This window comes from Cavia porcellus, unplaced genomic scaffold (genome assembly GCF_034190915.1).
Source record: "Cavia porcellus strain 051 isolate PalLab524CR breed Dunkin Hartley unplaced genomic scaffold, mCavPor4.1 scaffold_33, whole genome shotgun sequence".
Taxonomy (NCBI): Eukaryota; Metazoa; Chordata; class Mammalia; order Rodentia; family Caviidae; genus Cavia; species Cavia porcellus.
In genome coordinates, this window is record NW_026947516.1 from 15,237,167 (window position 1) to 15,259,607 (window position 22,441).

Sequence of the window (22,441 nt, forward strand, 5' to 3'; positions counted from 1 at the left end):
GGGCATTTGCAGCACAGAACTTTTGGCCTGCAAAATCAAAAGTACTATCAGGCACTTTACCAAGTATGCAGGCCGAGCTCTGCACTAGGCACTAGAAAGAAGTGGTACTTGTCTCACTGCATGCTTCAGTGACTCCTTTTCAGTGGTGCCTGAAGGAGTCAGTCAGAGAGAACATCTGGCTTAAGACATTTGTGAAGTTGAGGTGGGTTAAAGAAAATATACAAAGACAAAACATTTCATTTTGTCAAGACAAAGTTTCTCATGTTAGCAATGGTAGACATACTGCCGACTTCCAAGTGGCTGACATGACTTCCATCCTATTACACTTTACCTCTAAAATATCCCGCCAAAGTGTTGTGTGTTCAGAGGTGAGATGGGGCTTTTGGAAGGTGACTGGATTGTAGGGGCACTACAGAGTACACTCCATTGATGAGTATAGTGCCCCACTGATGAGTTCCTATGCTATTATGGGGTGAGGACTGGTTGAATGGATGGGTTGCTGGGGGCATGACTTATGAGGGTCCCCTTCTCCTCTCTCCTCCTCCTGGCTGCCATGAGGTGAGTGGTTTTCTTCCATCATGTCTTTCCACCATGCTTCTTCTGCCTTAGACTGACCTCTCCTAAACCGTGAATGAAAACAGATTGCAGGTGTCAGGTATTTTGTTTTAGTGACAGGAAAGCTAATAGAATACACAGCTCCAGGGAGGCCCACTGGGCCTGTGGTGAACACACTTGTATCTCAGCATGAAGGCTTCACTGCCAGAGAAACACACAGGAGAGATGAACAGAGTTTATTCAAAAAGGAAGAGGTGAGGCTGGGGACTGTTCAGAGGCATTCCCTCAGAGCCCTGTTCCCAGGACTCAGAATTTCAGAGGGATAACAGGCCAGTATTTGGGATGCTTTCTGTCACAGTGCTTGTCAAAGCTCAGCTGTACTGCAGTCTCCATGGCCAGGATCTTGGCAGCACTGTTCCCATACAGGCGCTTCATCTCGGCTTGGCGCCGCTCATCTGGCCTCTCGGTTGGGGGCTCTATGGTCCGGCGGTTGTTGTAGTACAGGTCATGGTCAGCATTCACATATTCATTCAGGCGCTCTGCCTCCAGCTGCTGCTGCCGCCCTGGGAACAGACAGGAACATGAGCTTGTGTACACACACAAGAGGTCCCTTGGCTTTCCACTGGAGCCACCTGGGTCAGTAGAGAGGGACCCTGAGGCATGACCTAATGAGGAACCAGGGCCTTCAAGCCACCAAACTTCTGTCATATGCCCTAGAAATACAGGAGAAAAATGAAGCTACTTGAGTTTCTCTCATCTGTCTAGCTGCCCCCAACCTGCACAGCCACAGAAGGCCAACAGTGAGGTCTAGGCCAGCACAGGAATGATAGGCTTCCTGCAAAGTCTAGAGGTACAAGAAATACTTCACATCACAAACGTGGTGGTGGAGAAAAAAAATCACCTCTGTGAAACAGGTACTAGGTAAACTAGAAAATAAGCACTAGTAAGTATAGATTGCAACAATCACTGATGATCCCTTCAGAAGACACAAATCATAGCAGGCAACAACAGCAGTTTACGTGATTAAACACTTGCTAGAGGGACAAGGGCAAAGAAATGACCTAATGCAATGGAGGATTCTGACTTGTGAGCTGCCTGCACTAGAGGGTTGGTTTCCTCACTGTGGGGACTGAATTTGCCACTTTATAGGTTAGCCTAGGGGATACTGCAAGTTTCACACATCCGTTAAATACTTATAACATGTGTACAATGAGGCCATAATTTGTATGTTTTGCTGCTGTGTGGGCTTGTACCATCTGATACAATTTTCTCATGCTGCTTGATGACCATGCATGTACCACTGGTGGTATAAGCCAGGGGGAATATGTTAGTTCCATGAATTTCAATGGATTCTTGGCTGCAGATATAGCTCAGGACTAGAGCACTTGCCTAGCATGCAGGAGGCCCCAAGTTTAATCCCCTAGTGCTGGTAAACCCAGGGCCTCCCACAAAGTAAGAAATAGTCACTGAATTTATTTTCTCTATTTTTTTAACTATAGCAAGTCCCAATATCATAATTTTATGTAAATCACAACATAAAAGTGTCAACAAAACAATGTTGCATCAGGTAAAATTTAGCTAACTCACATGGATTCTGTAAGTGACTGTCAAGAGAGAAATTGATAGCAGAGGGTACATTATCTGTAGCCACTATTGCTACCAAGAGAAATGCCACTAGATAAGGAGTAAAGATGGCTGTAGGGGAATAAAACAATGACATAAATCATTCTTTCCCTGCTGGTTCCCTCTCCACTAGTATCTGGCAGGGAACACAGTAGTGCACTAATCAAGTGTGAAGGGAAAGATATTTATATGGCTATGTGTAGTCACTCTCATAAATTCTGTTCTTTCTAAATATCACCTTGGAGACAGAAGAAAGGAGTTTTCAAAACGCAAGATATATTCTTAAAAATGGACACAGCCAAATGTGTGTGGCCCCTGCTCCCCGAGAGCACTTGCAATTTAATTTTGCATATGGATCATATGGATGTAATATATAATAAGCCAAATGACTGTCAGACAAAGTATCCCCAAACTGCTATCTTACCCATGGAAAACAGACATGGTTGATTTACTGTAAAATGAAGAACAAAGCCAAATATTAGATTAACTCATTCCTGCTGGCTTAAACCACCAGTGGCACATGCATGACTGTCCTATCCGATTCTACCATCAGATGAGACAGTTATATATGTACCAATAGTGGTTCTGAGCCACATGGCAGCAAGGCATACAATTTATGGCCCCATCATGAACATGTTAATATGCAAAGCTGTTGGAGGCCAGTAAGCATTTGTTTTCAAGTTTGGTTTTTCTCCCAGGTTTGAAGTATCAGTAATCTGTTAGGTTATCACAGTTGTTTAATTCTATGTCCTCCCAGGGATGGTGGTGTGTGTCTATAACCTCAGTACTTGGAAGGCTGAGGCAGGAGGATCACGGCAAGTTTGAGGCCAGTCTGGGCTACACAATGAGTTTAAGACCTGGACTACATAATGAGAACTTGTCTTAGGAAAAAAAAATTCTTTGTTGCTCTAAACTGAGCTCTGTTGCAGCAGTGTGCGAATAGATGAACTGGATCCTAACTGGTCAGAGAAAATAGCCATTTCCAGACATTTTTCTGACTCCTAGTTAATGATCAAGGAGAGAAAAAATATTAAATTTGAGGTCAGAGAAAAGCTCTCGGTGGCTGCAGCATCTGCTTATTTCCATAAGACCCCTTTGTGCTCCTGGTATGGAAGTTGGTGGAAGTCTAGGTGGCATCCAGCTTCTGTGCCCTGTGCCCAACCAATTCCAACCCTGTTCTTCTAGTGGACCTCAGGAGGGAGTGGAAAGGTGGCCTAGGATACAGATGTGCACTTTCAGATTGGTAAGTTGAGTCTGGCTTCTAAATGCATGTGCAGGCCTTTTGCATTCAGGCCTTGCAAAAGACCTAGGAATAGCACTTCTGGAAAGCCCTGGCCATTCAGGGTGTGAAGCTGCTGGCTGAGCCCTGGACTTTCCATTAAAGGTGGAATGTGACTGTTGGGTCCCTTATTCAAACTTGCCCCAAGACAATTCATTCACAGACAGATTCAGTGGCACATCAGATGTTAAACTTCTTTTCTAAATCTGATCCCCAAGTTTAGGAGTTTTAACAAACACCAGGGTCTTAGGTCTCTTCATAGTGCTGTTCTTGGCCATCAGGATATGTGAACTTAGCCCTTTTATGTCTTCTTTTAAGATTTAAAATGTTTAAAATTATGTTCCTTTTTGTTACTCTTCTGGCAAAAAAAAAACCCACCTTACAGATATACCCACCTTACTAGGTATAAGGAGTATATGGGGAGGCATGTTTTCTGTTCACATTGATGTCTTCCCACGAAACACGGTGTGAACACCATGCAAGCACACGGGGCAGGCAAGGAAGTTCATGCCATGTTCCAAGTTTATATGCAGCATTTGCTCACTGGTTACTATCACAGGATCTCACTTCTTAAAGAAGGTCACACAGTGTAAACTGGCCCAGTGCTGCAGGCTGATAATCTGAGCACTCTGACAGGCCAAGCAAGAGGGTTCAAAGTTTGAGCCCAGCCCAGGCAACAACTTAGTGAGAGCCTGTCTCACAATAAATACAATAGGGCTGGGTATATAGCCCTGGGTTCAATTTCTAGTGCCAGCAAAAATCAAAACAAAACCAAACAATTCATTCACAGACAGATTCGGTGGTACATCAGAAGTGCCAAACAAAACCACACCATGTAAGATACAGGGTTAAGAGTCAAAGAATTAATGCCTAACTCTGTGTTCTTGACTCTCTACCTGTATTTCCTTCTCATGCAGGCTCCCTCTTGAGAACTGAAGACCCAATATTGTCACTCCCTGCCTCTCAAGAGTTGCTCTAAGACATTGACCCAGCGCATGAAAAGTCTAACAGACCACAGACTCTGACAGTTGTACTGGCACATATGCCAAGCTCAGAGGGCCATCTATGTGGAAGGGCACTGTCTCCTTTGCTCACTGCTGTATCCCCAGCCTAGGAGGCCACTACACCTGACACAAAGCAGGTGTTCAGGAAATCACCATCCAATCACCATCTCAAAGGGTACACATTATCTTTGTCAGTAACACTTCTATATGCTGTCAAAGAAAAATGAAGACAACCCAGTGAGAGAAACAGATGCTCCAATCTCACAGGACCCTGGGCAAGGCTCCCCGCCTTGGGTTCCTCAGAGGCTCCATGGTGCAGGGCTTGTCCCTAAAAGATAACAACAACAAAACAACAACAACAAAGAAAGCAATACACTCAGTAAATCTTGAGTGGAATGAACCACCCTGTTTGGAGGCCCCTGTTTATTCTGGTTCCTATTAATTGCCTCCTTACTCCCTAGCAGGGACAGAAAGAGTTCTCAATCTCTCACAGAATTTCCTAGATCAAGTTAAGGTGAGAGCCAACTGGACAGAGACCCTTCCAGCCAAAGCTGAGAGGTATAGGTGCCTCGTCATGGACAGGTGGGTCAGCTTTATTGGAAACAACCACAGAATTCATTGTTACATTTTTTCTCTTGTAGGGCATCTGGCCAAGAGAATTTGCTTTGCCACACATCAGAAATACCTTTGAATCCCATTCCAGCTTTAAAATGGGTTTGCAACAGGTTGAGTAGTGTCTTCATAACTTCATGCCCATCCAGAACCCCAGGGGATGACCTCATTTGGAAATAGGATCTTTGCAGATGTAATTAACAGTAAAGATGAGATCATATTGGACAAGGGCATTGCTGATACAACAGAGATGAGGCGTTCTTGATCTAATTATGCTTGTGTTTTCCCTCACTTGTGCCCATTAAATACAATGTGTGTTCTTCCTTAGATGACAGAGAGGATGACACAGAGACATAGTAGGAAAGCCACATGATGACAGGGGGGTGGAAACTGGAGCAATGCTGAACAAGCCAAGGAATGCAAAGGTCACCAGAAATGAAGCAGTGTCTGCACTGACATCCTGATTTTGAATTTTTAGAACTGTGTTGATTTAAGCCACCAAATTTATGCTAATTTGTTATAGCAGCCCAAGGAAACAAATAAGAGGATTAACAGGCAGACAGGGTTAAAACAAGAAAAACAGCAAGATATTATTTAGGAAGAACTTTACTGGACTTTCTCTGGGTTTAGGGTATCTAATGTTGATATATTTGTCTTAACCGATGTTTCTACATGATGTTACCAATTTCCTTTACAGTCTATAAAGGAAAAAATTATAGGAAATTACTTCAAGTTTATAGAATTTTACATAGCAGGAAACCATTCAATATTCAGAGGATACAGTAGTTAGCCCCAAAGCAGACCATTTTGAAGGACAAATTACTAAGATAATAAATATTAAGGAGTTAAAGAATTTCGTTTCCCCTCATTTTTCTTGGACTATCCTCCACTCAAAGTGTGTGCCGGGAGCTGAACCCAGGCCTTTGCACTAGGCTACAGCTCTAGTCCTTTTTATTTTTTATTTTGACATAGGGTCTTACTAAGTTGCCCCAGCTGGCCTTGAACCTTCAATCCTCTGCCTCAGTCTCTTGATGGGCTATGATTCCAGGTATGAGCCACTGTGCCCAGCTAGCGTGTGTTTCTGATGAGATTTTTTTTTATGTTGCCAAAGTTAATCATGTTAGCACAACTGAGGGAAAACACAAACGTGATTAGATCAAGAATGCTTCTTTTTTGAGTCAAGGGCAATATTCACAGAACACACATGCTTGTTAGCACAACGGGGGTCATTTCTGATGAGTGTCTCATCCTGTTCCTTGCTTCATGACAAATGTAATCCTGAAATTAGTGGACAACCACTTCTCATTTTTACAATAAAAGTGCATTTGTATCTCTTTTTTCCACTTTTTTGTGACCTTCCACATCTATCATTTCAACAATCGGCTTTATGTACTTCTGAACAGCTGGATTAGATGAAACACACACATAGGATAGACTTGTGCTCAGTGCAATTTCATACTTTTTAAAAAAAATTAATTATTTTTTGGTCCTGGGGATCGAACTCACAACCTCAAGCTTGCTAGGCAGGCACTTATGCCACTGAGCTAAACCCCCAGTCCCTGATTTCATACTTTAGTTGCACTGTCTAAACCATAACAGCTCCTGGAACACTGGGCCATCAGTTTCACTATAGATGCCGAGCTTTCCACAGAGGGCAGCTGAAGCAGAAACAGGTGAGTCTCTGGCCGACTGAAGGCTCGACTATGATGACTTGAGTCCACATCTTGACTCAGGGAGGCAGAACACAATGAAGCGGATGGCTCACATCACAGGTATAAACACCACACCTGGGTCCTCTGGAAAGACCAGCATGTGTCGAAACAGGGAGCAGACTTACTCCTTTTTTACATTTGAAACAGATGCCATCCCTCAGAGCCTATAGTGCATTCCTTCACTCCACACCTACACCATAAAGCTCTTCCTTTCCCAGTCAGTCACCACAGACACTCTCCTATGCTTCATTTCAAATCTGATTTTTGTCTCCTCTTCCCAACTGGGCTAAAGCCTATCATATTCTTTGAACACACGTCCCTGTTTGGACCCAGTGTCTAGCCCCAAAACACAGGCAATAAGCATCTGAGTAGCACAGTCCCAAGACAACAGGGTGAGTGTTTATTTCAAGGGCCTTATTCCCTATGAGAGATAGTAACTTTCAAGTTCCCTCTTAAGTAATTCCTTGCAGTCTCCAGTGATGGCCACTTATGGTTAGAGAATGTTTTGCTTAACTTAATGATAAGCATTTTTTCCTAACAATTGAAAACACAGCTGGCCTTTAAAAATTCTCAATTGCCTACTTTCTCATAAGCAATGTTACCACTAAATGTTTTAAGTAATGGAAATACTGTGTTAGGAAATGATGACGTGTAACAGAAACAAAAGCACATATGCTCCCATTGCACAAAAGGAATTCTTAGTTCTTTTGTGTTTTTGTTATTGAAAGAGGTTAAATTAGAGATCATCTGGAAGGGTAGTAATCAGAAACAAGAACATCCTGCCTAGTCTGAAGTATATTATCCTAAGAAAGTATTAAACAAGACTCAAACGATGACAAATTATATAACTGAGATGTTTCTGTAGAAGTGAATACCAAAAAGGTAAATTTTTAAAATTCAGCCATGTCTTCCCTTGCTAGTAATATTTTATAAAATCCTGTGTTCTCTAAATGATTCATGTTTCAAGTTGAATTTGACCTTTTTGAACAAGTAGTTTCTAGTGGTTCAGAGAGCAGTACAAAACAAAAGAACCCTCACCCAATTATTCACACTACCCAGGGTCCTTATCTCTTAAAGCTTTTCCCAACTGTGTATGTTAACTAAACTTCCATGAAAATGTCTAGTGAAGGCAATGGATTGGAAAGCGCCATGGGCATTCAAATTACTTCCACATGAATTTTATCCTTTTTTCCTGCTAAAGGGAATATGGTCATCCTGTACCCCCCAAAACGGCTGTGACAACAATAATGTTAGTGACCAGCCGCCTGTTATTTTCTTACTGGAGCAGAATCAGGCCCTGGCAGCTTTTCCTAACATATACCAAATCTTCAGAACTTGTATCATACCAAGTTCTCACCTCACCAGACAATTCTCATCTGCCAGGGACTTGATAATGCTTTCAGGGAAGGCCACTGGACATTAAAGCAACTGCAGGGACTCTAGGACAAATAGTTCTGAACTGTGTACTAACTACACATTTATTTTTATTCTTTTGTGCTGCTGGGGACTGAACAGAGAGCCTTGCACATGAGAGACAAGCTATCTCCCACTGAGCTATATTCCCAGCCCCAACTATGCGTTTTAAAGGCACAAAGAACCCAAAGTCTGTTGTGTTTAGTGTTATTAGTAACATGGGAATATCATTTTCTTTTCTTATTACCATATTACATTTTAGGAAGCAAGACAGTCCTCGAATGAACTAAAAACTATGTCAGTAACTAAATTTGACATTTACCACAATTTTAATTCTTTCATGTTTTCAATGTTCTAAATTATTTTAAAAGTTTGAAAGGATTTACCAAGAGCAGAAACGTACGAGCTTTCTGAAGCCACAAAATATCTTATTACAAACACTGTAGGCAGAAGTTCAATTAAACAGTTGGAGACATACCTGAATGGCATAGTGCCTGCCTGGCAAGCGTGAGGTTGTGTGTTCGATTCCGGGTCCCCCTCAGCAAAAAAGAATTTCAATCAAACACTAATCGAGACAAACTGATGAAGGCAAAATCCATATATGGTCAATACACTAGGTTAAAGGATGGGTTACTAGCAATTAACCTTACCAGTATTTACTGAGCACGACCTTTGTACCAAGCACCATTCTACGATCCTTCTTGTATGAACTCATTTCTTCTTTGCACTTATCACCCATTAACTAGGATCCCCATTTCACAGAAGAGAAAGTGGCGACAGTGAAGACAGGGGTCCCACAAGACAATAAGCAGGTGGGGAAGCAGGCCGGAACCCTGGGATCTGAGCCACATTGCCACAGTGGTCTCTGTATCCTGGAGTTAGGTTAAAGATGGAGGTGGCCAGGCGTTTCATAAAATTCCTTTTTTCTGATGGTTTGTTAGTCAATTATTTTTAAACACACATGTAACACATTCTCTTCACCAAGAGGGCCAAAGCTGTATGTGTGGTTTACTTGCAGTCCCAGTCATGGACTGCATTTGGCAGCAAAGAAAACTCTCACAGAATGACTGCATTAGTTTCTCAAGGCTGCCATAACAAAGTGCTTATAAACCATGTGGCCCAAAAGAACAGAAACTTAACTCTTTCTGGGTTCTGGAGCTCAAAAATCGGAAGTCAAAGTGTGCGAGCAGGGACATACTTTCCCTGAAGGTGTTAGGAAAGGATGTGTTCCAGACCTCTCTTCCCAGCTTGTTTGTGTGTGTGTGTCTGTGTGTTTGTGTGTGGTGCTGAGGACCGAACCCAGGACCTTGTGAATGCTAGGCAAGTGCCCTACCTCTGAGCTACACCCCAGTTGGCTCTCCCAGCCTTTGCATAGCCCTTGGATTGTGGCAGTATAATGCCAACTTTCACTCCATCTTTTCCTTCTATGCATGTCTCTCTCTAAGTCCACATTTTCATCTTTTTATAAAGCACAAGTCACTTAACATTAGGGCCCCCTCATGACTTCATTTTACTTCTGGTACCTCTGCAAAGATCCTATTTCTAAATAAGATCCCATTCTGAGGCACTGGGGAATAGAAAGACACCAGTTCATCTTTCTGAGGGAATACAAGTCAACACAGAACAATGATGAAAATAGTAAATCTGAAGTTTTGGAATAAAATAAGCAGATTTGGAAACAACAGTCAATTAAGAAGACATGAAGTTCAGCAAATTTAAAAAGATTTGGTAAAACAGCTCACAGAATTGTAGCATGTACAGCACTCTATGGGACAAGAGCCATAATCGCTGAAAGTTTATAATTAATACTGAAAGACATCATTTCTTCATTCCAAATAACAGTGAGTGTGCCATTGCTTCTCATTACTTAGCGGGTAATTTTCATGGCTTTGTTTACCTGCTGGGAATTCTACCTGACAAAGGCAATATGGAAGAACAGAAATGGTTATTAATCATATCCATAACTGTTTACATTTTCAAATTTGGTTGTAAAGATATTATTTCATTTTTTTTACATCTGTCTTTTTTATACTAACTATTTGAAGGGTTATTTTAAATCAGCAGATAATTCGGAATGACGTTTAGGATGCTCAAGGTTTGCTTCCACCCTTAATTGCAATGTCCATCGTAAAAGTGTCAATTTCTGATGGGAAAACCATGTTATTCCACTTTATAGTATGTGTACTACAGTCATAAACCCTAGCTCTTTCACATTTTCCTTTTTGAAAGCTATAACAAATAGCATTCCAAACAAATGTACACATGCTCCAAAGCCTATTCCCCCTCACTTAAATTAGACTGATGGTTGCTTGGCATGAAGTTTGATAAATGGTACACCTTATTTCTGGAGATCAAGGGAAGAAATACACTCTATGCACTATAGAAACACTCTGTTTAAAAACTGTTTTTAAAATATTCATTTGGATATAGTTTGTAATATGAACCAAAGAAGTCAATAGTTCAGTCAAAAGAAAGTGAAAAATTACTGAGTAGTCTGTGACAGAATCACAGGCACAGATACTACGGGACATGACATTTCATGGAAAGGCTGCTGCTCAGTTCTTGGCATCCAAGAAAGATGGGTAAACCCTAGCCCATTGGTAGGAACACAGTGTAAGATGGAAATGAAACTTGCCCATTTCTCAGCACCTATGTTTCTCCTTATTAGAAAGTTCTATATAAAACTTCAAACCATTAGACCCCACTAAAAAACAATAGTGAGACTGAATAATGGTTACATTAGAGAGAAAAGTATTTGTATATGTTACCAATACTAAAATACATATGGTCTGCTGAATCTTGAGAATTCTTTGCAGCAAGGTACTAAGATACTTAAAAACCCAACTGTAGCTTTCTGACTGACTGAGATACTAGGCCTTTACTGCAATTCTCCAACAGAGGAACTGCACACTTTGTCACTTTGTTTAGGTTCACGCTGCTGCAGGGAGCAATTTAAGATCCAGAATCTGTGCAGTATTAGGAATGTCTTTGGGGTACATCCCTGAGAAGTGGCACAAGCAGGATGTTTTAGGAACCAAGCCAACTCAGGGATAAGTCCTGGCACACAGGAAGTGGAGTCAGGCAGCTGTGCGTTGACTCTTAACACACTAGTGGAGTGATCAACCTTCATAAGGTTCATTTTCCTCACTATATGTCAGGCAGAAAAAAGATGTAAAATCAGTGCAAGGAAAGCCAACATAAGGAAATGCTGGAACTTACGTCGTTCTTCCCTGTGCCTCTCTGTCTCTGCAAAGTACTGGCGGAGCTCGTCGGTGATTTCCATATTGCTCAGGTCATATTCTATCTCGTCATCCGATTCTACCTCAACCTCCTCCTCTTCCAACAAAGCTTGGTCTTCTCTTGTTGGGGGCTGGATCCTACCACTGTCAGGTACAGGCTGCCCAGACCTTTTGTAATGGGAATAGCTACTGTAGTTCATCCAGGTCCTGTGATGGTCATAATAGGACCAAGGATACCCAGCATTGTTATTGTAAGAGCTTTGGTGTGTATTTTCCAAGTACCATGGGAAACCATAGTAGGCTCCCATGGCCTTCCTGTAAGCCATCTGGTGCTTTCGCATCCAAGTCATTGCATGATGATAATGTTGCCAGTATCTTGCATATATTGGATGAGAATACCAAGACACAGCAGTGTCTGATGTTGACGCCTACAAAATAAAGGGAAGCATAGGTCAGTCACCAAACAGTTGATCCTCGAGAGATGTTTCAATGTTTCATCAACTAACCAACAGCTATTTACTGTGAATCTACTAAATCTCTATTCTACTGAGAATGCCAGTGGGGTAAAAAAACGTAGAAGACAGCCCTGTACCCACAATAAAGAAACCAAATATATGCACTCTATATGGGTACATCAGTCACACACACACAATTTGTTAAGGCTAGAGACTTATAATGAGGACAGACACTAATAATGATTGTTTTTAGAAAAGATGAAGAGGGAGATAAAAGATTCCACATTTATCATCTTGGTTATCTTTACTAGTTCTAAGTTAGAAATGGACTGTCAGTTCTAAAAGACTGTGATAGCCTTTGGTTTCTCCTGTTCTGCTCCCTAAACTGACTTGTCCAAGTCCACTCTTCGATGTCTGGGATGAGAGATGTTTAGTAATACACTTAATGCTTTTTTAGTTTTCTGATGCGTATGCTGAACGTGCCTTGTCCAAAATGCCTGGGACAGAAGCATTTCTGTTGCAGTGAGGGTTTGCAAGGGAATAGATTTAATACAGGACACATAATTTATAGGATTATTTTATAATATTCACCAAAAAAAGTCAAATGCAGAGGAGTGAGGGAGATCTGTCCACATACTAGAGACCCCAAAAAATCTAGCTGAGGGCCTGGACCCATGGGCTCCTGGAGGAGTCCAGCTGAAGACCTAGAACCCATGACAATGTCCTTCCTATAATTCTGTATCAAGAATCTGCACTGCAAAAGCCCAAAGGTCAGTGGTGAAAGCTAGAATGTCTTTGCCAGTAGGATGAAGGATCTGTGCCAGCAGGCAACACTCAAGGTAGAGACCCGAGTTCCACTGAAGCGAGCTGCAGCCATCCTCAGTGACGGCAAGGACCCGAGTTCCTTGGATGACAAGAATAACTGTATTCATATCAGGAAAGCCAGTGTGACAACCTTCTCCAGGAGAATCAACAGCGCACCATCTTTTCCTTCAGTTCTCCTTTTATGCCACTTGCAAGAGTCCACAGGTGAGACATCTATACCCAAGAACCTCGCATACTCAGTTCAGCTGTATGTCCTAAGCTGACCAGTATTAATTAATGCACCATAATTTGAAATTTCAGTTATCGTGTAGATTTTGGAATGTTTTCATATACTATCATTGAGCATTCCTAATTTGAAAATCTAAAATGTGAAATGTTCCAAAATTTGAAACCTTTTGAAAGTCATTTAAGAGCTCAAAAAGTTTCAGATTTTGGATCATTTTGAGTATTTGGATTTCTGATGCTCAACCTGCATTTGTTTGATCTTCTTCATCATGGGATGAGAATATCAAGAAGTTAATGACTAAATTTTTTGAACTCATGTAAGACAAAAAGGTAATCTTACCTTTGAGGCCATCTCTGGTGGTGAAAGTCCAGATGGGCTCTCACACTAGGAAAGAAGAACCACAGTGTGATCAGTATGGCTGGGGGATAGTTGTGGCTATTTTACAATTTGCAAAGCAGTTTGTAAGCGGTGGCCTCTTTCTAGAACCATGCTCATTCTTCATGCAACACTTTACGAGACCCTGGCACCTGGCTTATGACCACACGGTCTGAAAAGGACCACATGACTGAGTAACTCAAACAAAGGACTCTTACGCTTTACTTGATTTCCTACTACAAGCCTATGATTATAACCACATAAATATTTGACAGGATGTTTATACAAAAGTTCATGTTCTGTACAATATACAGAACATGAACTACATTTTTACAGCTATTACTTTATTTGCTAGTCCTTAACATGTCAATGGTTACTTAATTCTGGAAACTTATTGGGTCTTACCTTATATTTGGGATTTGCAGAAACCATTGTTGTTTTGCAGTACTGGGGATGGAACTCAAAAGTCTCATGCACCCTAGGTAAGTGTCCTATGATTTAGCTACATCCACAGCCCCCATCATTGTAGTCCTGGTAATGGGGATTAAACACAGGGCCTTCACACTGATGTATATACCTCCTGTCCTTTTTTAATGTTGAAACAAGGTCTAGCTAAGTTGCCTAGCTGGGTTTGAACATGTAATTCTCTTGCCTCAGCCTCCTGAGTAGCTGAGATTACAGATGTGTGCCACCACACTTGGCTTTGCAGAAGCCTCTTTAAACAAAAACATCTTTTCAGGCTCAGGTGGGCTTGGGGCTTTAAGTTCCCCAAAGGTCCTTGTTTTGGTTTTGATGGACTTAGTTTCGATTTCAGATAGTGAGTGGCACCACAGTCACCTGGCCCAACAGTCTTTCCTGTCTCTGTGTAGAAGAAACTATTCTATTGCAAACTTTCCTGAGGCATGACACAGACTGTCCCTCCAAACAGCATTGCTCTGCTGGGATTTACTCTTTTCCCACCACCTACCTACTTACCTGTCATGATTAACTGATTCACTGAATGTAATCTCTAAAGTTTTAATCTGCAGCTCCATACCTTTTATAACCTATTTAAATAGACTTAATTCTCCCCCTGTTCAGAGGTTTGGAGCAGCTAAATGCCAGCCCATACCATAATGTAGTTAAACAACAGGTAAACAAAAATAATATTCTAAAAAGCATGCATATTTAAGCTTCTACGAGACACAGCTACTGATAATGAAATGCCAAACAAACAGTTACTTAGGTTTTGAAGCCTTGGAAATCATATACTGAAGACCTCCTGTATTTCTTACTTTCCTTTGTAGAGTAGAATTAAAAAATCTCTAACCTTTAAGAAACAAACTTGACATTTTGAAATTTCTATCAGGTGGTTTTCACATGATCATGTTAAAAACTGAGATGTTAAACTGAGCACTTCATCTTTTAAAATACAGCCTAAAAATGCTGGGTGTAGTGGCTCATGCTATAATCCCAGCACTCAGGAGGCTGAGGCAGGAGGATTGTCATGAGTTCGAGGCCAGCCTGACTACACAGTAAGTTGTAAGATCCTCTCTCAAAAAACAAAAACGAAGATAAACATGTAAATAGAATTAGAAAAATTAGCCTGAAGAGACCCATTCACACACCCTTTAATATGACAAGCTTTCAAACAGGGTATTTCTAAGGAGGTAGATACAACCTCAAAATTTCTCTTAAACACAGTCAATACCTCCCACTTCCTGTCCTAAATTTAGGATATGCACACTTGCAGTGAATATAAACAGAAAAAGTTATCAAACATGGTGAAAGTTATAAATTCAGTTCAAGTTTGATCTACAACTTAAATGTTTAAAACATGAACACCTACCTGAATACCTAGCTAACTGTTATGTGCTTTACAGGCTACTGAATATAAAATAGTCAATATTTAGGTGTCTTTTCACCCAAATAAATACAGCAAACACAAGAAATAATGGCAAGAATCAGTACACACTTGAGTGCTAAACTGGAAGGTGCTGCCTTTAAGTGGCTAATTCACTGCAGCAAGGTTTCATATTTCTGCCACTAAAATCTGAATAGCTTTCAGAGAGCCTGCTGTACATAATGACATTAAAGCGAACTCCATGTGTTTCCTAATCAAATTTTTTATAGATTAACAAGTAGCATATGAATTAAATTAGAAAGTCTACAAGACATCTGTGTGGCTTCTGGAAATTAAAGAGTTTGGAATCCAGAGTTCTCGCTGTGCCTTATAAGTCACTATGCCTAGTTAGAACGAGGCCAATCATCTCCAACTGGGAAGTCTGATAGGTTCACATCTGTAATAAACACCACTGTGATGGAACACTGCAGTGGACCAAATACTACTACTACTATAGGTGGGAAAATCCAGGCTAGCGTTAAAGTAGCACCAACATTCTGAAAATCCATAAGGTAGCTGAGAGAAGCTGCTTTGGCAAAGCCAGAGGGTTAGGCGCCCATTGAAAGTGTCCAAGAATAATTTATGATGTTTTCCTGGCTGCTCAAATGTTAGTAGTTGTGATTAAAAAGAGGGAACAACCACCAATTTAAAGAGAGGCTGCTTATGACTTTGGTTCAACAAATACTTTGGTACAAAGACTGCCTTGATACACTACTACAGCACAAGAAGCCAGGGAAACCAGCAGAGATGACTGAAGAAAGCCATTTCCAGCATTCCAACCCAAAGCAGGTCAGATGCAGCCCAGGGTGTTCACTATCAATAAGATACAAGGGCAGCAGCATTCACTGTATTTATGATTACACTTTGTAAAGACACACACAAAAGGAGACTTCCAGAACTGCTTCAGAAAGTGCTCAAAGGGAAGGGAATTAATGGTGGGATGCCTTTTTATGTAATATTTTTAATTTAAACCTCCACCATATATTTTAATTACTTTGAATCACTGATTTGAATATACAAGTCAATCTCTCAAACACTCAATGATATAAAAGTACAGAAAGACACGTCTAAAGGAATAGCAACTTTCACAGAGTTCTATAATTATTATTAGCTCAGTGTTTTCAGTATTAAGCTTATTATTTTATGGTAGCAATTTTTTTTTCAGTAAAGGTCCTGACAGTAAAAATTTTAGGCTTATAGGCCACATGTGATCTTTTTCATTTAGTATTCATATTTTTTGTTTTTATAAAAACACACTAAATTACACTTTAAAGTATGTAAGAACACTTTCTACCTCCCTATGAGCTATCTTTTGCCTACCCATTCTATGGATACATATTACTAAGTTGTATATTCTGCCCTCGATACACTGAGCACCCGAACTACTACTTGCTTTCTGCCTGCAATTTCAGTGGGGGAATGGTGTGATTCTCACACATTTTATAAATGATTAGGTTCAGAGAAAGACAGTAGAAACAAGAAAACAGATTATGAACAACATCAATTTTGGCAACCAGTTCTTAGTATTTGGCATTAAAAGAAAAGCTTTCATGACTAAAACAAGGTAATCATGCTACTTCTCCAAGGTCTATATAGACATTTAAAGCTTAATCTCAAAACCAAACCAAACTGCAACACAGTATAATGGACTGGGTTTAGAAAGCATGGGCTGTGCCTATCATGATTTCTGACAGGGACCCAGCTGTCAATGCTAGATAGGGACACAACAAGGACACCATGTAGGGCAGAGTTCTGAGCATTTACGCTTCATAAGGAATACATGTTCTTCCTGCTAAGTGGTCAGTTAATCAGTTCCTGTCAGCTCCCAAGGGAAGAAGAGAACCCTCTCTGCAAATGAATCCTGTTAACTTTGTTTCTTTACACTATTATTTTTCATTTTTATTAGTACCTGTTTGCAGTGCATAATGATTATATTTCTCGTGGGGAGTTGGTACATGTTCCTCATATGTGGATTCTTTTTACTTCCCCTGTTCTCCTTTCCCATTTAAAAGCCGGTTATTTTCTGCACTTGGTGAGTGTAAGGATCTAATAAGAACGCTTGGGTTTCTGAAAAGCCAACATTAAAATAATTCTAAGCATTATAGAAACACTTTCAGAAACTACCACCTCTCCAGGAAAAGAGCTGATGGTCGCAGCAGACGGGATGCCCTGCCAGTGGTCTCAGTATTATGTTTAATCTCCCACCTCCCAGGAAGAGTATCCTCTTTTACAGCACAGGCCCCTTTGGTCTGAACAGTAACTTTTCTCCTAGTGGCTGGTGGAACTAAAAGAAAAGAGACTAGCAATGACAGGGAAGGCCAGGATCCACACAGACCGGGCAGCAACCCCCCACCCCTCAACCCCACCCCCCAGTGAGCACAATGGCCTAATCGCCACCACCCTGCCAAGCAAGGGTGAGTACAGAGACCGTTCATTGTCTGTCCTCAACCACCAAAGCAGGAAGGGAAAAAAACAGGGCTGAGGTCATTCACTAAACACTGTTGAGGCCTACAGGCAAGGCTGAGCCTTCCAATCTTGAATGATGTTTTTTCCCATATAGGCGCTCTAAAACGTGCATTTATTCTGCAGTGAATCTGAAAGATATATTTTAAATGCATAAACAGACATGAAGACAACAGTTAAGAGTACTATAGTTTTCGATGGATAAAATGTGACTTTTTCTATCAAGTGTACTAAAACAATTCTACATTTAAGCAATATGGTACTGTCAAAAGGAAGTGTCACATACATCTTTTTAGTGCACATTTCTATTCTTATGAATAGAGGATCTAGGATGTATCATGCACACCAGATAAATAAAACAGAAACACAATTCCTCCCAAAACTATGTGTACTCTGTAAGTAGATTTTCCTATCTTCTTTTCTCAATAGAATTCTGAGAATTAAAAAATGAAAACTCACTCATTAAATCAGTGACTTTAGCTAAAGGTTCCCTTTGACTTGGCTCTTGGAGCCAATTGGATAGTTTGGTATTCAAGACTCTCAGTATGCACTGTTTCTATGCAGAAGGAAGGTAGTTTCTAGAGACTACTACAAAAGAAATGAACGTATGGTAAGAAATCTAAGTAACATAAATTGAGTCATACCTTCTAAGAAATCTCTCTGTACATGCAAGGCTAATCACACTGGAGAGGATGCCTTTTGCAGAGGGGAAGGAGACCAAGAGGGGGAAAGGGGATGAAAAAAGAATAAAGATGCTTTGTACATGGACTAACTTCCCATGATGACTACAACCATTATGTACTGCATACATGTACTAATAAAACTTTAAAAAATACACAGATTGATAGGAACATCAACCTTATAAATAACAAAAGGGAAGTTTTGGAGAGCACTGCTTGCTGCCCCATCTCTTAAGGCAGCCTTGCCCCTGGCCCTAGCTGGCTGCTAAGACTGGGGAATTCTGGTCCCTCATGAGCTCTGTGGCTCTGCACGGTGCTTGCTTAGTTATTTGGATATCTAAGATGACACAATCTGAAGGGTCTTCTTCAACCCACAGAAGTGCAAGCTTTATCTTTCTGCTGGACACAGGCCTGCTACTGAGATCAGAAAGCCTTTAATAGCTACTTTAAAGCTGAGGGGTGCCAAACAATGAGTTTGACTTCTTTTCATTCTTTTACTGGCCAGCCCCAATTTAACCTCTTTAGGATGTGCCAATAAGTATTGCCATAAAGAAGACACAACATAGGGAAGAAGATTGAAAGGATACAGTTAACAATTCTCTTTTTCCCCATACAAATGACATTCCACCCACAGCAGGGCATTGTTTAACTTGTCAGCAAGGGTGATGGACTTCTGAATGGATTTATTTGCAAGTTCACTGAGTCACCATGTGACTAGTATCCAGTCAGAAGTGAATATGAGGCCACGGCAGAGCAAAAATATCCTCTAGGTCGCGAATACAAAAGGCAATGAGAGAACTGAAAATTGGGGTAACTGTAACAATGATGACACAGTTCAAAGAAGAAACAGATGTGTTCATTTCACTGCAGACATAGCTTCAAAATACAGCAAAACTTAATATGACCATAAGCAAAGAGGCTTCAATAAGCAGGTAGTACTACAAATTAAGGGTATTCCTAGCAAAAACCTTGACTAGCTGAAATGGTTAAAGCCACTTTTATGCTTCTAGAGTTTTATTTCAAAAATTTCTTCTATAAACATTATCATAGTAATTCCATGTTAATGTTTGTTTCTCTTTTCTGAATTGATGCAGCATTCACCACACCTCACACATTTGGGCACTTAGTTACTTGTAAGCATAGATTCTACATTTCATTCCTTTTAAATATCCCATTTTCCTCCAAGGAAAACAAAAAGCTAATTTTTTCCTTTTTAGATCCCATTGAAGTTGTTTTTGAGAATGTATACTGTATCTTAATACCTTTCTCTGTTTCTACTCTATAACACGTAAAATCTTTTCAGAAAGCAATCGTTTAAATACATTAGCATGTTTCCAAGATATTTTCAACTCACCTGCCTTTGAACCAACTATAGTTTCATTGTGTACTCACTTCTCAAACTATTCTATGGATTTCCTATTGTAAGGAAGTAGTTTAAGAGTTCTATAACTACTCTGTAAGCTCTCCAACCTACATTTTAGCTTTAGTTATTCAATTTTCTCCCAAACTCATCTCAACCTATCTGAAATGTTGGGTCCTAAGAAACAAAATAATCCTTCACTGTCCAGATAGTTTTATAATGAAAATGTCTCTCTGGAACTTTAGTTTGCATACTTTCCCAGGAAGGCAGCGCACATAAAGAAGGGATTTATGCTCTCACTGTGAACTTGACTTCACTTACGCTTATAACAGTATTGGGAATCTTATGAAATACATAGTTTCTGCTCACACTGCTATCCCAAAGGGACTGTTACTCTGATAACTCATATCAGTAAAAACTGAATTTTCAAAGGGTATCTCTAATTCCATAAGTTATGTGAGTGGTGAGAATAACCTGTTGTTTGTGTTATTAATCTTCAGTTCTTTCAAACATTATGACTTAATGTGAAAAAATACCTGAATACTGAGCCTAGCCTGTAAAAGAAACTTAACCATTTCTGAAAAAATAAAACTAGTTAGGACCATCTAAACTGTATTAAGGGACTCACAGGATTTCAGAGCTACGAGGCACTTCATTGACCACTGGTTCCCAAGGAAACTGGGCAATGGCTTTCTCCACCTTTAATGTGTGAGGGGTGCCGTCAAATGTTCTCAGAATTTCCACTAAAAACTGACCTTTCACGGAGGTCAAAATGCAAGGGAAAGAAAGTGAACCCTTCCTTTTTAGCAGACTGGGCAATATCATAAACATCCTTCTACGGATGTGTCCTGGGTGATTTTCCATTTAGATATTGGTCAAACGGGCGAAATCCGAGTTCTCTTAACGAACTAGCTTAATAAGGTGATTCTCCGCATGGTACAATCACCTGGGGATCCTTTAAAATTTTTTCCATATTGACTAGAAATACGGACTCAACTGGTCAGGGATAAGGGCCCAAGCAGCGGAATTTGTTACAACCATGAAGTGATTCTGAAGCACAACAGAGTTGAGCGCCTTTAGGACTAGTTTAACAATTAACTTGCAAAGACTCGGAATCTCCTGAGCCTGAGGCCCCACTTCTGGCCGCGGGTTGATGGTGATTAATTACAACAACGTGACCACTACTAAGACATCCGCTCTCCCTGCCTCAGAAGAAGCCAGGCCTCAGGCTGCTGGCTCCTTCCTTATTCCCGAAAAGAAACCCAGCCGCCCCCGAAGTCACCTCACGGGCACGCAGCTTTCTGATCTCAGGCGGTGGGCGAGCAGGGGCCAACTTTTCCATAGGGAGACAGGGACTGTAGGGAGGAGGAGGGGCCTGCCGTTGCTTGGCAAACTAGGGGCGTGCTTCCGGCATGGACCCACGTGACCGCTGCGCGCCGGAAGTCCTGCTGCGTAATGGACGTCAGTTTCGCGTCCAGGGCTACGCAACGCTGGAGGAGGGACTGGGGCTGGGAATCCGCTCCGCGGGCGGAGTGTGGGGCGGAGTGTGACCCAGTTCCGGGAGCTGACTGCTAGGAACTGGCTGGGCTCTAAGGCTAGGACTGGAACTGGTGGACTTTAGACTGGAGAATCCACACCCATGGGTGGGAATTCGAGGGTCGGATTTGCTGTTCATTTTTTACTTTGCTGTCCACTGTTCCCGTGTCTTTCTTTAGTTGATTTCTTCCTTGCTACTTTGTTTTGTTAACAAGAGCCGAAAGCGCAGAATTCCCGTGGCTTTTAATAGATTGACCCAGTAATGAGTTTGAGTGTAATATCAGTGTTTAGCTTGTTTAACTTCCTCAGCCTGGTGTTTTTCATCCCTGAGACATCTATAATCTAATATATAGTGTGCATTTTAGCAGACAAAAGTAGTACCTATTAATATTTTGTTATAATAGTCATTAGCAGTCTCTGTCTGTTAATATCTCAGGAGAGTCCTTAATAACCAAACATAAATCACTAGAAGTTTAAGTGGAACATTTTTTGGGGCGAGAATAACTTGGCAAAACATGGTGAGCTTTAAAGAGGCGGTATATTTTGTGGGAATTTAAGGAAAAATAGGCATGAACTGGATGTTAATTACAGAATTATTCTACAAAGTAAAAACTGGAAACAATGCTCAACAAGAGAAAATAAGACAATTAGTATCAATGGTGAGACATTATTACCATATTATTCCTATACTACAGAAACATCAAAATAGTACAGAAGAATATTTTTTAACAAATATATACTAGACACTGTGTGCCAAGTACTATTTTATATCTCCACTTTGCATTGTGATGGATACTAGCAAGAAGTGTCTGTGAGAAATGACATGCGCTGTCAAGATGAATTACACACTGGATAATGAAATAGTATGAAAAATATAAAATATCTCAAATTTTCAACTGTAGCGATAACACTTTAGGAAAGGACTGCTTAGGGTAAACTAGTACTATTAGTTTCATTATTATATTTTTACTTTATTACTGTGGACATTCAGACGTTTAAAGTTATATGTGTGGCATCGTTCTGATTCTATTTGGGAGTAGTATTTACTAGATATACAGTGGTGAACTTTATAGATAAGGTTGTTGGCTAGAACAGAGATAATGAGTGAAATAGTACAATTTTATGTTATATGAAGAAAATATAGTCAAATAAGGGCCTGAAACTGTATATACTGAGGGGGATTATTGTATTTTGTTTTGTAT

General features: G+C 40.6%; 1 protein-coding gene across 1 annotated transcript; it reads right to left on the minus strand.

Moving 5' to 3' along the window:
* Positions 1-776: 776 nt before the first annotated feature.
* Gemin8 (gem nuclear organelle associated protein 8) lies at positions 777-21,140 on the minus strand. Its single transcript, XM_003463024.5, has 4 exons — positions 20,986-21,140; positions 13,283-13,327; positions 11,418-11,865; positions 777-1,118 (listed from the first exon to the last, which is right to left on the minus strand). The coding sequence occupies exons 1-4, from the start codon at positions 21,043-21,045 to the stop codon at positions 862-864; spliced, it is 810 nt and encodes a 269-aa protein (XP_003463072.1). The 5' UTR covers positions 21,046-21,140; the 3' UTR covers positions 777-861.
* Between the last annotated feature and the right edge of the window lie 1,301 nt (positions 21,141-22,441).